Raw genomic sequence first — 15,454 nt, 5'->3', positions numbered from 1 at the left:
AGCTCATCTCTGCAGACTGGTACAGAGCGGGGTGAGGCCATGGCCCCTCTAGGGTCCCAGCCACTCTAGACTCTCCAGTGCCATGTGCTTGGGCAGAACCAGGGCTGGCTTCAGGGCTGGCCCATGTGTAGGGACATGAGGGTATCTGGGAGTGCAAGAGACAGGAACCTTCCCCTGGGGTGCTTGCGGGAGACGAGCTACAGAGTGGCCCTTAGGACTTGTCTACACTTGGAAACGTACTGAAGTAGCTACTCGGGAGCAGTTTCTTGCGAAAAGCCCCCATGCGGCCAGAGAGCTCCTAGAGCACAAGCGCCTTTGGGCAGGGACTGTGTTTTCCCTCAACACACAGTGACATGGGTTTAACTGTGCTGCGGTGGGATGGTGTGGCACAGGAATTGCAATAGCTCTGCTCACGCTACAGCAAACGGGCTTGGTGGTGGCATGGCTGTCCCAGTGGAGACAGTTTGCCCCCGTTGTGTGCCCTGGGGATGGGGAACATGCCTGGCAGAAGAGGCAAGGTGCAGTCAATGGTGCAAGCGTGAAGGGCTGTCTGCCCAGGCATGTGTGTGGAATGATGTGGAATGGGGGTAAATAGTCCGGGAGCGATCTGGGGCCCTGGAATGTGCCGCTTGCTAGTGGAGAGTTCATGGCACTTTGCGGCTGACTGGCAGGGAGCGGGAGAGAGCCCTCAGCATGCATCTTCCCCACTGCCACTTGAGCAGCGTTCCCAGCCAAGGACCCAGCAAACCCCGGGATCGGACACCCAGTGCTGCTGCTCTGCAGCTCCTATTCTCTCTCGGCAGGATCCCTGTGGGGCCTGCAGGGTGCTACCAGGCCTCCACAGCTGAGCACCGCTGCGGCCATGTGCGGCCCCGCTGTCTGTCAGCCTTTGCGGCAGTGGGACCAGACTGTGTGAACATGGCTGGCTCTGCTCGCTGTGCTGGATTTACCGCGGCTGAATGGTCCTAGAGGGCAGCTGGCTGGGAATGCAGATCTCCTCACTGGGCCTGCTGCAGCTGCAGGGGAGTCGGGATAGGCTGGGAAGGGGTCGCAGAGCCTAGGCCACGGGTGTAAATGCAAAGTGAGGCTGTAGCGCCCCATCCCCGTCCCCGCCCTGTGCAGTGGGCTGCCAGCTCAGGTCAATAGCTCTCAAGGTCTGTCATAGGCTCCCACCTTCCCTGCAGCAGCAGGAGCACCGGGCCATGTGAGTGCCTCCTTGGGATGGATCGAAAAGGAACTCGCACTAACGGGATGGCCGTGGCTGCCCAGTTCCATTTCCCCACCCTGGCAGGAGGGTTTAACCTGTCTTAGCTCTGAGTCATCTCCGTTGCCTGCAGCTCTGCACCCCCCCCTTGCTCTGTGGTTCGGTTCTCCTCTCTTGGGTGGCAGCTGCTTCCCCGACAGTTCTGGGGCTGGTTGCGGAGGGGAGGGCTGAGACCACCTCAGAGAAGCAGGGCGAGGGGTGAAGCCGCTGCCCACGGCATAGGGATGGAGTTTGCTGGACTTAGTTCAGCTAGTTTCTGAAAGCCGTGGGACTCCTCCGAGCGCCCAGGCCTGGGTCTCAACTGAGCCCCACTCCCCCAGCATCTGGACCCCCCACTGAGCCTCCCACACCCAGAGCTCCCTGCTGAACTCTATCCTCCCCACACCTAGTCACCCCTCCCCTGCTGAGCCCCAACCACCTTCACCTGGACCCCCCTGCAGAGTCCCATTACCATTGCACCCAGAACCCTGCAACAAGCCCCCGTGCATCCAAATCCCTCCAGCACCCAGATCCCCCACTGAGCCGCCCGCACCCAGATTGCCCCACACAGAGCCCTCTCAACCCACACCTGGATCCTCCCACTCTGAGCCCCTCCTGCATTGCTGAGCCTGCCTTCCCACTCCTGGTGCACCTGGCATGGAGGGGTAGGGCCCTGGGGTGTTTCTGGGGCCGGCCCGCTCCTTGCGCTGTGTCAGGGTTGGGTGCAGCCTCACCCCCTCACCCCTGAGTCTGTGTCCCAGGGGGAGCTGCACAGTGAGCTCCCACCTCTGCAGCTAATGGCCTGTGCTCCCCTTTGCCATGCTGGAGTCTCCACATTTATCAGACAAATACAATTTGCAGAATTTTAAAACGTGCACAGAATTTTTTGGCACAGAATTTCCTCAGGATTAGTCATGGCTGGATCTGGGGTGTGGTAGGTCTTGGTGCTGAAGGGGTTAACTGCCTGGCGATTTAACCTAGAGGCTCTAATGTCCCTGGGCTCAAGGGGCCCGAGGTCACTGGCAGGGAAGCTGGGAGTGGCCCTGAGCCTCCTGGGGAAGAGGGGGTGAAAATGGGGCTGCCCTCCTGAGTCAGCCACAGCAGCCCCAGTGGCCTCTTGCTCTCGGGAAAGGGCGCTCTCTGTCTCATTGTTGCTGGCACCGGAAGAGGCATATTTGCTCCATGAGATCATGCAGTTTGTACGTTTTGTAGTTAGCAATCGCTGGCACTTGTGAAGCTGGGGAGCACAAGTCGCTGCAGGCAAAGGTCACTGGCTGGACTGCTCCCCTCCCAGGGCGGCACCGTGGGATGCGCCGCGACCAGTGTCGTATGGGACTGGGGGGGGGGATGCAGCTGATCAGCGCTTGTCCCGTCACCCACACCTGTCGCCTCCAGGCTGCAGCGGGCAGGGCCTGCCAGTGCTGGTCGAGCTGGGAAGCCGCCAGGGTGCACACAGAGGAGGCCAGACCTGCTCTCTAGGGTGGGCCCTGTGGCTTGTGGGCACTGCACTCTGGGAGCCAGACCCCTTTTGGGGCCACGTGACTTGCAGGCTTTTGGGTCCAGCTTTCCAGCCTCAACTGCCCTGGGACGCTCGCGCTCGAATCCTCTCCAGCGCTGGTTTCCTGAGCTGGCAGCCGGGAAGCGAAACTTGGGGCAGTGGCTGCGTGGAGAGAGCGAGCAGCACCATAGCTAAAGGGCAGGTCCCCACTCCTGGGGGGGCCACACCCTAACACGTGCTAAAAAGGGAGGCTTGGAAGAGGGAGGCACTCTGAGGGGGCGTCTCACTCCTGAGCCCTGTGTGCCCCCGCCCCTCTCTCCCCTGGGCTTGGTCTGACCCTTTCCGCAATGGGCCGTGTTCGCCCTGGCTGGCACGGGTGGGGCTCTTTTCGCAGAGAGCCAGTGTCTCCCTGGAGCAGTGCAAGATCTGCCTGTCTGGGAGGGGGCGCGTATTAGGAGACCTGGGAACTTCAAGCTGCGGCCTCTGCCCCCCATCCTCAATGACTGGCATTTTAGGGTTGCTGCAGGCTGCTCCTTCCTTCTAAGCGGTGACGTCTCTGGGTGTGGGAGGTGCCCCGAATGTTGCGCAAGGAGCCACTGGGGAGGAGGAAGCAAGAGGGAAGGGGGGGTGATCCTTGCCTGCCTGGGCACATCTCGCTGTTCCTTTGCACAGGAGAGGTTGCTGGGCCTTACCCGTTCCCCAGGTGGAGGATGGCACCTGCTGGTGCTTTCCTTTCCCTGGAGACCATGGGCTGTTTTGCCTTCCCAGATGCTCTGTTTCAAACTGGGCTCCGGTCCCCCGGGCTGCCCTCGTCTCCTGCCGATAGGGGTGGTGAAGTAGGGTCTGGTGGGGCAGGCTCCTCAGCAGGGACGGAGGGCTGAATGGGCCATGGAGCCTAGGGGTAAGAGGCGGTGGTCGTCCCCATCCCCCCACCATCCTGTGTTGCAGGATGGGGGGCACTTGTTCTCTTGCTCCCCAGGCTGTGCCAGTGCCAAGATGATGATGCCACCGTTAAGATCCCTGAGAAAGCGGCTGAGCTGGCTTTGATCTCTGAAACGCTCTGCAGGGCTTTCGCCTTTTGCCACATGTCCCGCTCCATCAGCGCCTTGTTCGGATGCATGGAGCGGGACCGGGGACTGGCAGTATCACAGGCACCTCGCTCCCAACATAGGGAGCAGCCAGTGGGTCACCCCAGCTCTCTGCATTCTGATTCTCTGCGGCGGACCCCCACCTTTGCCCCTCACCAAGCACTCTGGGTGCAGCACCAACCTGCCCGTTGGTGGGGCTCCAGGGAGACTGGTTTGCTGGGCTGCAGGGATGACAGGCTCCCGCCGAGCCTGCTCCCAGCGGGGCTCTGGACGGTGTGCTCGCTCCTGGGCATCCATGTCGGGCAGCACGGAGAGGCCCTCTGTCCATGCAGGAATTTTAAATCCTTGGCATCCCAGTGCTGGGCTTTCCACCTGGATGCATTTGAGCTCCTGATGGGAGCATGATTGGTCACGTTTGTTCCTGTGGGGTCCGGCTACACGGCCTTTCTGTGCAAGTGCGGCTTCCTATCCCCAGGGAGCCTTGCTGGTAAACACGGGAAGGGCCGTGCCCCCTTCCTGCCAGAGCCGGAGTGCGCTGTGCACACCGCCCGGCACACCAGCCCTGTTGTATGGAGCGGATTTATGCTGCGCTGCTGCCCAGCTGGGGCCTGTTCCGCTTGTTTCCCAATTGCCGTTGGCAGCTGGGGCCTTCTCCGTCCCTCCCCTTGAGAAACGAGGCCCTGGCGCTTGGTGTAAGCAGGACAGGCCTTGCTCATTGGCCCCCCACTCTGCTGGGTTTTGTTAGCTCGCATAAAAGCCGGGGGAAGCTGGGACCTGGGAGTCCCCAGCCTCTGCTTCTGGCTGGGCCTGTGGGCATGAGCCGCTCTGGCACAGGGAGAGTCCGGCTGAGAGAGGCCACGGGCCTGGAGCGAGCTGGGGCGGGCAAGGGAGGAGGTGACGACTCGGGGTGAGTGCTCAGCAATCAGACACTGAGGGGAGCATGTCAGGGCTGGGGAGGAGCATCAGCCAGTTATAGGCCCCCCCCCCACCCCACCCCGTCTTTGCACCTGGCCCCTTCCTAGCCTCCCCAATTGCTGCCTTAGCTGCCTCCTAGGGCCGTGGTTCTCAAACCTTTTTTTTTTTTTTTTTTAAGGACCACTTGAAAATTGCTGAGGGTCTTGGCGGACCACTTACTGATCTTTCCAAATGTTGTTTGTACCCTTAGCTAACTATTGCAACGCATTTTGGATAAAAGCGCTATATAAAAAAACCTTAATAATAATGAACATTTTTTTTGTTCTACAAATAAAAGCATGCAACTCATATTTTAATATCCGTCATCTTACCTTTCTAATGTGATGGATGGGCCCTCTCTCCCCCGCTGTGGCAGCCCCCAAGCTGGGGCTGGGAAGGAGGGAGGTCTCTCTCCCTCTCCCCCGCTGCGGCAGCCCCCGAGCTGGGGCTGGGAAGGAGGGGGGGTCTATCCCTCTTCCCCTGCTGCGGCAGCCCCCGAGCTGGGGCTGGGAAGACGGGGGGTCTTTCCCTCTCTTCCCCACCGCGGCAGCCCCTGAGCTGGGGCTGGGAAGGAGGGCCATCTCTCCCCAGTGGCCACAGCCCTGGAGCTGGGGAAAGTCGCCTCTTTCTCTGGCTGCCGCAGCCCTGCACATCCCAAATTCTCCCCAACCCCTTTTCTCACCCCACCTACCCCCTCATGCCTGCGCAGCTCCACTAATTAGTTGGGTGGCCCTTCATTCTCTCATGTGCGGGCCAGGCGTGCACCTTATAGGGAACTATCCGCAGACCACCTGAATGGAGCTCGTGGACCACTGGTGGTCCATGGACCATAGTTTGAGACCCTCTGTCCTAGGGGAATGGCCTCCCAGTGGCTATTTGCCCAGTGCCACCCCCCCTCCCGCTTCGGTCCCCAGACGCTCCCTTTCCCATGAGGCCTCAGTACTTGAACCTCCCCCTCCCATGGCCTCCCCAGATTGCCTGTGCCAAGTATTAAAAATCACATCAGGCCCCTGAAAATCAGGAGATCGGCTTGAAGATCATGACATTTTAAAACCGAAATAAACATTTGGGCCTTTATATTGGCCTTCTGGCCTCTGGGGGTCACATTGCCAGTTCTTCCCCGCAGCCATGTACACTAGAAAGTGAATTAAAAGCAGAGATTCTCCTGTAATCGCATGACTCAGGTACTGGGGCTTTAAGAAAAACAACATATCATCAGCTCCTGATCTTATCGGGTCTGGCAACACTGTGCAAACAATCCTTTACTTTTATTGTTGGGGGGAAGGGGCGCAGCCTGCTGCACATTGTGGGCGACCCATCCCACCCCGGCCTGGTATTCCAGTAGGAAAATGGGGAGGGTGGCTAGAAACTTGGGGCACAAATTAATGCTGACAGCAGCTGCGCTAAGCGGTGCGCCTACCGCTTTGCGGCTGGTCTCATTCTGTGCCGGCGAGTGGTACTGTACGGCCTGTTGCTCATGTGGGTGTCTGCATTTGATTGCGTCTTGTGTGTGGTGTTGCCCAGCAACTCCATTTCTGATCAGATGGCATCTAGCCTGGTGAGTAACACCTGAAGTAGACAGACTTTCTCTGTATATCCCCGTGAGCTGCCGTTTTTGTAACCCCACTGTGTGGATTGCAACTTCTCCGTCGCTTTTGCTGTTGGCGACATGGGGTTTACAGCTATAGGTTAAAATGAGAGGCTGGCTGGAAGCACAGTGCCCATCGTTTGATCTAAATCCCTCCAAGCTCCAGACCGGTCAGATGGTTTCACTCCTAAAACAAGCTGTAATTTGCCTAAAAATAAACCCCAGCAAAGAGGAAAGCTGATCTTGTGATTAAAGCACAGGATGGGGAGTCAGGCGATCTGTCTCCTAGCCCGGTTGCTGCTGCTGACTTGAATGTGGCTTTGGGCAAGTGGCTTGGCCTCTCTGTGCCCCTCATGTACAGGCGGGAGGATGGGCCTGAGCCTCCTTCCCAGTGCACAGCGAGGGTGAATGTTTGGGATGCCCTGATGGAAGGGAGAAGAGCAGGACAAGGCTAGAGTTACCCAGTTTGGACCCCAATCTGAATGTTCCCCTAGTTCAGTGGGCTTGGAGCCCATGTTTTGGTGTGAATGAATCTCTGCATGAGCTCTGATAAACCTCCAGGTACCATGGCTTCAGGTACAGGGGCGTGGGGATGGGACTTACAATCCGCTTCCCTGGAGCACGCCACTGACAGCAGATTGCTGTCAGCGTGTCCCCAAAGGTCCCCCACCTCCTGCCTCCCATGCGTGTCTCACAGCTGTTCTTAGAGCAGGTTGAGAGGCCTTAAAGGGTCCCACACTCTGGGGAGCTCAGAGGGAAGCCATTGTTTAAACTGCTTGTGCTCTGAATGTGCCAAAACAAACGCTGATAATCGGGATACACAAGGGCCCTCACCCAGACACCCACCCTGCTCCCTGTCATGGACGCTGTGGCTACTCTGCAAGCTGTGCCAGCTCTGTGCCAATGGCTGGGGCAAAGAGCGCCCGCCACCTGAAGGCCTGATGGCAAATGGCTGGTTCCTTAGGGTGTTGAATTTCCCCTGCAGTGGAGCCCAGAGGGCCCACACGCAATGGCATTTCTCCCAGTGTCTTGCCTTTGGGGTGGTCCATCAAGGTGCTTATACAGTGCTCGGCACCGGTCTACGCCCTCCACCCCTCTGAGCGGGTGCAGCGGACGCATGAGACACTGGAGGTGATGGCTCTGCTGTACTCAGCACTGGGGAGCCCTGCGCCGGAGCGCCATGTTCAGCTCTGGGAAAGACAGGAATGAACTGGGGTGAGTCCAAACGAGAGCAAGAAACGCCATCGGAAAACCTGGCCTATGCGCACAGGCTGGAAGAATTCGGCATGTTTAGTCTAGAGGAAAGGAGGCTGAGAGGGGATCTGAGAAGCCTTCGGATATGTTAAGATATATGTTATAAATAGGACAGTGACTAACTGTTCTCTGCATCCACTGCAGATAGGACAAGAAATGATGGGTGTAAGCTGCAGCAAGGAGGATTTAGGTTAGATGTTAGGAAAAACTTTTGAACCATGAGGGTAGTGGCCTACTGGAACACGCTTCCTGGGGAAGTTGTGGAATTCCCAACAGGTTGGACAAACAGCTGTCTGGCCAGTTTTGGTTGGACATATTCCTGGAGGTTTCGTCACATGACATAATCTTTAATTAAAGATTGATCTTTTTAATTCCTGGAGACTCCAGGGCAATCCAGAGGGGTTGGCAACCCTAGTTGGGCATGGTCTTCTAGGCTAAGGCTCCCCAAACCTCGGCTAATGCTCCCCGCCATGGCCCCGGGGCCATGCCGTGATAGGGCTTGGGGCTCCTCCAGTGGGTGGGCCAGGAGCGGCTTGGGCAGGCCAGGGCTTGGAGCGGCTCAGTCGAGCCGTCTGGAGCTCCTCCAGTTGTGGTGGGGGCCTTGGAGATCCTCTGGCCCTGGTGGGTGAGAGCAGGAGGGGAGGCACAGTGTGGGGGCAGAGGGCTAGCCTCCCTGAATAGGGGGTTCACACACTGTCCATGTTCGGCACGGGGGAGTTGGGCCAGGTGACCTCTTCCAGCCCTACATTTCTATGATTCTCTAATGTGGTAGCACATCCAGCCATAGGCCAGGGCAGCTCTGTGCTCGGTGCTGTATAAACAGCAGAGAAAGACAGTCCCTGCTCTGGAGTGCTTACAGTTGACGTAATTCAACCCTGGGCACAGGATGAGCTCAGTGCCCCGGCCCTGGTGGGAGTCTTGCAGAGATGGTGTAGGGTGGGGCAGATCCCCCAGGGGGCCTGGGCCAGTCCTGCTGCCTGTGACTTGTTTGGGTGTCAAAGCAGAAGGGAAGGCGTGTTCCTGGCTCCCGGGTGAAGCGTGCCTGTCAGGTCCGGCTTTGCAGGGAAGGCTGGTTCTGGTGCATTCCCAGTGTAGGCTGCAGTGCGAGCTCCTTGGGGAGGGAAGATGATGGGACCCGTAGCCACACAGTGGGCTTCTTGTGGCATGTGTCTAGAGAACGCTGCCCTGATCTGAAGGGGGGGGGTGAGTTTGTGTGTGAGATGTATTGTGGAAATGGGAGCGGGAGGTTTTCGAATAAGCAGTCACATAAAAAGGTCTTGGCTGGCACCAAAATACACCCCCACCCCCACCCCCAGCATTGGACGAGATTGATTTTTTTTTTTTTTTGACGGACATATACAGCTACAGGAACTCCTCACTTAGTCATCCAGGTAAATGTTATTTCGTTGTTACGTCCTGATCAATTAGGGAATATGCTCGTTTAAAGTTGTGCAATGCTCCCTTCTAACGTCATTTGGCAGCCGCCTGCTTTGTCCCCTGCTTGCAGGAAGAGCAGCCCATTGCAGTGAGCTGGCGGAGGGGGCTTGGAACCAGGGTGGGCCGGCAGCCCCCCCATCAACTCGCCGCTCCCCTAAGTCCCCTGTGCAGCACCCGCCCAGCAGGCTATCAATTGCCGGCAGTTCAACTGTGTGTCATCCCCACTCCCACCATTTGCTGCTCCTGCCCTCTGCCTTGGAACTACTCCCCGAGACTCCTGCTTGCTGGGGGGGAGGGGAAGAAGAGGGGGGCTAATGTCAGGGTGTCCCCCTCCCCACTGCTCCTGCACCTTGCTCACCCCATCTTCCATAGAGCAGGGGGGACACACAGACGGAGGGAGCTGTGGTCTGGTCTCAGCTTGCTGATCTAACAAGGCAGTGTACTTCTGACCCCACTCTTCATACTTAAAGGGGAAATGTGAATCTCTATCTCTCAAACACACACAGGGTGTGTGTGTGTCTATCTCTGTCCGCCCTCCCTCCTTTCCTGCTGCCTTGTAGAGTGTGAGAGTTAACCCCTGAGGGCTCAGCCAATTGCTAGTTCATCATTTAGCAGTAAGGCATTCCCTTGGAAATACCCCACCCTCTGACTCCTCCACCTCAAGCAAGCTTCACAATCATCACTGTGTACGGTATTACATTGTTTGTTTAAAACTTATACTCTCTGTGTGTGTGTGTGTGTGTGTGTGTGTGTGTGTGTGTGTGTATATATACATATATATGTATGTATGTATGTATATAGTCTTTTGTCTGATGAAAAAAATTTCCCTGGAACCTAACCCCCTCATTTACATTAAGTCTTATGGGGAAATTGGATTCGCTTAACATCGTTTCGCTTAAAATCGCATTTTTCAGGAACAGAACTACAGTGTTAAGTGAGGAGTTCCTGTATTACCAGACTGCCCATTTTCTGGTAAAAAAGGGGAAATCCTGGCAGCCTGAGCCTGGCATGGGGGAATGGAGTCTGGCCTGAAACCATTTCTCGGGGACAATCTCCCCAGTACGGAGCTCTGGCTTGCACGCTTGTGCTCTTGCTTTCTTGAGAGGATTTTTTAAAAAAAATATGTATTTGAAGTGGCTGCATCGCTGGAAGGAAAGTCGCCGGCCTTTCCAGAGGGTAGTGGCTGCCAGCCATGGGGAGCGGGTGCTGGCTGGATGAATGAGTGGAGATTTATCCTGCCCCCATATGGTGCGCGCCTCCTCCCAGAACATACTGGCTGATTCCACGCTGTGGTAGCCCTGTGGGTCGGAACCAATAGGGAAGGTCCGGCCGATTTAGTGGCCAAATGGGGTGCTCCTCACCAGAGCATTGCCCCTGCCCCCTTGCAGCCTGGACCCTAGTGGCCACCTGAGAATCCCTTCACCGTGACCTGTCCTGGCCTAAGCCCCAGCAATGGGAGGAGGGCAGCAAGTCCCAGAGCCTGCCCACGGGCGGGAAAACCATACTGTGACAGCAAGTGGAAAAACCTGCACAGGAACCTGTTTCCATTTGGGAGTCTCCCCCCACCCCATCCCCAGCTCTCTGCACAGGCTAAGCCTCTGGTGCGAAGTGACAGGGAGGCAGGAGGGGCTACGTTTTTGGGGAGGTAGGAAACCCTGGGAACTGGATCACAAAAACGCTGACTCTTGTCCAGTGGCATGGAAGTTGGACCGGGGCTCAGGCCCTGACGCTACCCTGGGCAGGTGGGATGCGCCCCAGCTCCCAAGCAAGGGACGGCATTCAGCAGCACTGGTGCTATCAGTGATGTCCTGTAGCAGGACGGGGGGCTCTGATGCTACTGAAATTATCCCCCAGCTACAGAGCTATGGGCAAAAGAAGTGGCTCTTCTCTTTCCAGATTTCCCCTCCGCACCCCAGCTCCTGCTCAGTTAGTGACTCATTCTGATCTCTCTCCCACTCCAAGAGCCTCACGCTCTCATCTCTGAGTTTGTGACCTAGGGACCTCTTGCCCCAGTTGGCAGCAGGCATGGCGGGTCCCCTGGGTCTGGAATCCACACACAGCTCACCAAAGAATGTCATGTAAGGTCTCTAATGAGACCCTGTGTCACGCTGGTCCTTGTAATCCCTGCGAGGTGTACGTATGGATAAGCTGCAAGGAGTTGTGTGGATATTCCAAACAGCGAAGGCAGGTCACCAGGTGATCCCCATCCTCCTGGCAGTCGGGGAGACTGGACGCTTCTCTCTCTCAGACTGCTCATGTGCAAATGGACACCCATTCACAGTCTGAGCAACATGCTAATCAATAGATTGCGGGGACTGCAGGAAAACCCAAAGCTGGCAGGGCTGATCCTGTGTAGGAGGCAGGGCTGTGAACTTTTGGCACTCTGTCTGGGGTGCAGATGATCCCCCAATTATCCTTCATCAAGGGGGGGCACGAGTTGCCATAGAAGAAGGGTCTCTGCCATGCTGGTGGAAAAACACTGTGAGAAGGGCTTCGGGGTGAGCAGAACCTTATTGGACAAGAGGGTGCTTTCTTAGTTGAGTCTAGGCTCTAGTAGTTGTGGTACGATTTTATCTGATCTGTAACCCTTTGTTTCCAGCACTTCTGTTTGTTCCCATATGGCTTTCTGAGTGCATTTGTACCATCTTTCTCTTGAAACAGACCTCAGTGCCGCTCCCTCACGCTAAGGCAATAGCGAGGTGGCTCATGACCCTGGGGACACCTGGGCAGCGGCGGGGGGGTTCTGGACCCCTTTCCTGCTGTGAGCCCGCCCGTGGGCTTTGCCTTAGCTGTATTCCCACAATCCTCAGCCCCGGGTGGTGAGGTTGGAATTGGCGCAGTGGTCTGGGGCCCAGTGTCTGAGCAGATGTGCCCAGCCCCTTTGCTTGCAAAGTGCAGCTTGCCCGCGGCTCCGTCCAAACCTTCTACAGCTGGCACCGCCCGATGTGACACTCAGCCAGGGCCGGGAAAGGGCCTGTGTCAGCTGGGCCTGGCTATGCCTGAAAGGCAGGTCTGGGGGCAGCATTAATTGGCATTGGAACTGAGGTGCAGCGGGGGGGGGTGAATGGCAGCACCTGGCACTGCCAAAGGGAAAAGTCCTACAGAAAACACGAGCTCTGCCGCAGGCTGCTTGGCCGAACCGTAGCATCCACTGCAGGATTCTCCCCCCATTCTAGCACGGGACGGGATGGCTCAAACCCTCTCCAGCAAATGGCTGGAAGGTGAGGCTGGCAGAATAACTCTCATCGCCCCCAAGCAGTGTGATCCCAACTCCCTTCTGCAGGACTCTCCCACCCAGGAGTTTTGCCCTACATGGGAAGCACGTCTCCTTCCCTGCTGATGATGATCCAGCTTCAGTGTCCCTTTTTGGCGCATGAGCTAACAGGAGGGTTTCCCAGCGTGCCAGGTCTGATTGGAGGCTGGGTCCCCCAGGGGATGAGCAGGGAGCACGAAGGGAAGGGGACAAGGCTGGGAATAGGAGGTGTGTGTGTGTGAGGAGGGGTCCCGTAGAGATTCCATCTTGTGGAGCAAACTAAATGGTGTGAAGAACCAGACTTGGAAACCCACTGGGGGCAGGGTCTTAGAAGGGCAAAGTCACCCTTCGGCCCCCTCGCTGACTGCGGTGTGGCTGGAGCTCTCCAGAGGGGTGGCTGAGTGAGGCCCCTGCTGCGTCTCTCTTCCCCCGCACCTTGAAATGTAGGGTCAGATGTGCTGGGAGATAGGCATGGTCTAGTGGCCAGACCCCTGAGCTGGGAGCCAGGAACTCCTGGGTTCTACTCCCAGCCATGATGCTGCTCTGCCTCTGGGGGAGACTTGGCCTTCGTTAAAACGTGTAAAACGCAATGTAACTGATGAATATCATATTAGCCCTGTGGCTGCCTGGGAGCTTCAGTCCCCATCCATGCTGCACAGCAGGGCTATGCCACATCAGGGTGATGGTGGGGCTGGAGCTCTGCCTCTGCAGCTCCAGACACACCGGCCTTAGTGCTTCAGCTAAAGGGAGAAGTTCTGTAACCAATACAGAGGGTATGACACACAGCTGAACAGTTCTGAATCTGTCCAGTAGAGGGCAGTGGTGCCCATTCCATACCAGGTCATGGCTGGATTGTTTTTTGACAGGCTGCTTCTCGTCTACTTCAAAAACTTCAATTCTTCTAGGGACCTTCCCTCCGTTTCTTCCCAAACATTCCCATATTATGAATCTGCAGACCTGAAGTTTAGCAAATCCCATGTCGTGAAACCCCATGCGGGTGGGTGTCGGGAATGCCCCTGCTTTCTGGGAAGCATTTGGGGGTGAATCCCCCCTTTTGGGGACAGAGCTGGTACTCTTGTATGGAGTGGGCAAGCAGCCAGAGGTGGGTTGAGGTCAGAGCCTGTCTGACTGTGGCCCCTCTTCCTTGAGGGGGCTGGTAGCTTGTCGGTGCCTTGACGCTGTGTGGGTCCCCCAGGAGGAGGTGATCTGGGTTCGTGCTGCCTGAAGGCACAGGCCTTGTGCTGCAGTGAGGCCTCGGTTCCTGGACCGAGTAATGAAGAGCTCTGCCCGGGGCGGGGGGAAGGGGGGGGAATGATTCCCCACAGCCAGTGGGCTTATTCTACAAGTCGCTCCCGGCTGCCTAGGGGACCCTGCAGCAGCAGGGGCCACGGGGCGTCCTGCCCCGGGGCACCCCAGATCTCTAACCCGCCTCCTTTTGCCTCTCTCCCCAGCTTGCGTGATCCGGTTCAATGCCCTCTCGCTCGTGTACCTGCTCTACCTGCTGCTGCTGCCATGGTTCCTGGGACCCACTGAACACACCATCAAAGGTAAGGGCCGGGGGCTGCCACGGCTCTCATCTCCACAGGCTCTGGACACGGCAGGTTTCCCTTCGCCATATGATCCCTGAAGGTTTCCCCTCTCCCCACCCCCCAGGCCTGCTCTCCTCGCTCTGTCCTGGCTGATGGTGACTGAAATTGGGGGGCAGCCTCCTGCCAAGTGACAGTGTCTGGATAGAGATGCCAGCTGCAGTTACGGGGAGACTGCTGGGCTTCCAAGGGGCATTGCTCTGGGAGCTGGTGCTCTCTCTCGGGCAGGGCTCCTGGCCTAGCGTCGGAGCGAGTTTCTGTCCTGGATACAAGCCATAAAATCCTTCCTGGCCTGGGCAGCCAGAGCGCAAGCCCCACCCTGAGGAGCGTCCTGGGTTTTAGCAGGAACAGTCCCGTCACTCAGCCGCTGTGGTATTCTCCACCCCTGGAAAGCCAGGCTGGAGTTGGGGGAGGCAACGTTGCTCAGCGGCTAGAGCGTGAGACAGAATATTAGCAGTCCTGGTTCTGCAGCCGTGGGCGCACCCTGTCCCAGCGCTGTGCCTCAGCCTTCACAGCTGTAGAATGGGCGAGAAGGAAACTCCCCCTCTCTCTAATACTGTAAGATGCACCCCCGAAAAACATCTGCAGTGCTGCGTATTATAGCAAGTCAGCCCACCTGGGACTGCTCACTTGTCACCGGGCTGCACTCCAGGCCCACTGAGAACTTTCTGACAGCAGGCAGAGGGCACAGGAACTCCTGCATCCAAAGATCAGGGCTCTGCCTCTTGAGCTGAAAGAGAATCTCCCTTAGCTGCTAGCAGTATTGAGCCTATGGCCCACAGCTGAGCAGTTCTGTCCGTGCAGTAGAGGGCAGTAGCACACACACATGCTATTCATTATGACCTTATTCATCCGTATTCATTTTGCCTCTCTAACTGGGAGTGGGCTAAAGGCCACAAGGCAACTCAGACATGGCTTGGAGATAATCTCCCTGTCTCCTGGACACAGCCCACATTGCTAGCTTGCCTTTTGGGGCCTGAACACAGGACTTGCCAGACTGGATCAGACCCCAGGTCCATCTGCTCCAAAGTCCTGTCTTTGACAGCAGCGCACCCCAGAGGCTGCAGAGGGTGGTGGAAGAACTCAGCCGTAGGCAGGTGTGGGATAAGCCGGCCCCATGTTATGTCTCAGTCTGGTCTCTAATAGTTAGAGATTGGCTTAAGCACTGAAGCAGGAGGCTTAATATCCCTGCCAGAATTTTGATCCTTTGTATAATGGATATTCTAGTTCTCCATAGAAATGTCTATCCCTTTTTGAATCATTCTAAACTCTTGGCCTCAGTGACTTCCTGTGGCAGTGAGTTCCACAGTCTAGTTTTGCATGGGGTGAAGAACTATTTATCTCTGTTGGTTTTGAATTTTCCTCTTGTAATTGCTTCGGGTCCCCTGCTCTCCCCATCCCATAGCACAAGGACAAGAAGGTGCTGCTCCCCCTCCCATTCATTACTTTATGTACTGCTCTCAGGGTGGATATTTGCACTTGGCGTGCAGTGGGAGTGGGTCCTCACTGGAGCAGGTGCTGGTTCTAAAGGAGACCTCGGGCACAGACACATG

General features: G+C 57.0%; 1 protein-coding gene across 1 annotated transcript in view; it reads left to right on the top strand.

The window, feature by feature from the left end:
* The window catches only part of PIEZO1 (piezo type mechanosensitive ion channel component 1), a 104,988-nt gene that overhangs the window by 28,978 nt on the left and 60,556 nt on the right, over window positions 1-15,454 (top strand). Inside the window, 1 exon segment of the mRNA XM_043494905.1 lies at window positions 13,767-13,862. Coding sequence (XP_043350840.1) covers window positions 13,767-13,862 — 96 coding nt within the window.

The sequence above is a fragment of the Dermochelys coriacea genome, chromosome 12 (genome assembly GCF_009764565.3).
Source record: "Dermochelys coriacea isolate rDerCor1 chromosome 12, rDerCor1.pri.v4, whole genome shotgun sequence".
Lineage (NCBI taxonomy): Eukaryota > Metazoa > Chordata > Testudines > Dermochelyidae > Dermochelys > Dermochelys coriacea.
The sequence above is the reverse complement of the archived record's forward strand: the minus strand, read 5'-3'. Positions and strand labels throughout refer to the sequence as shown.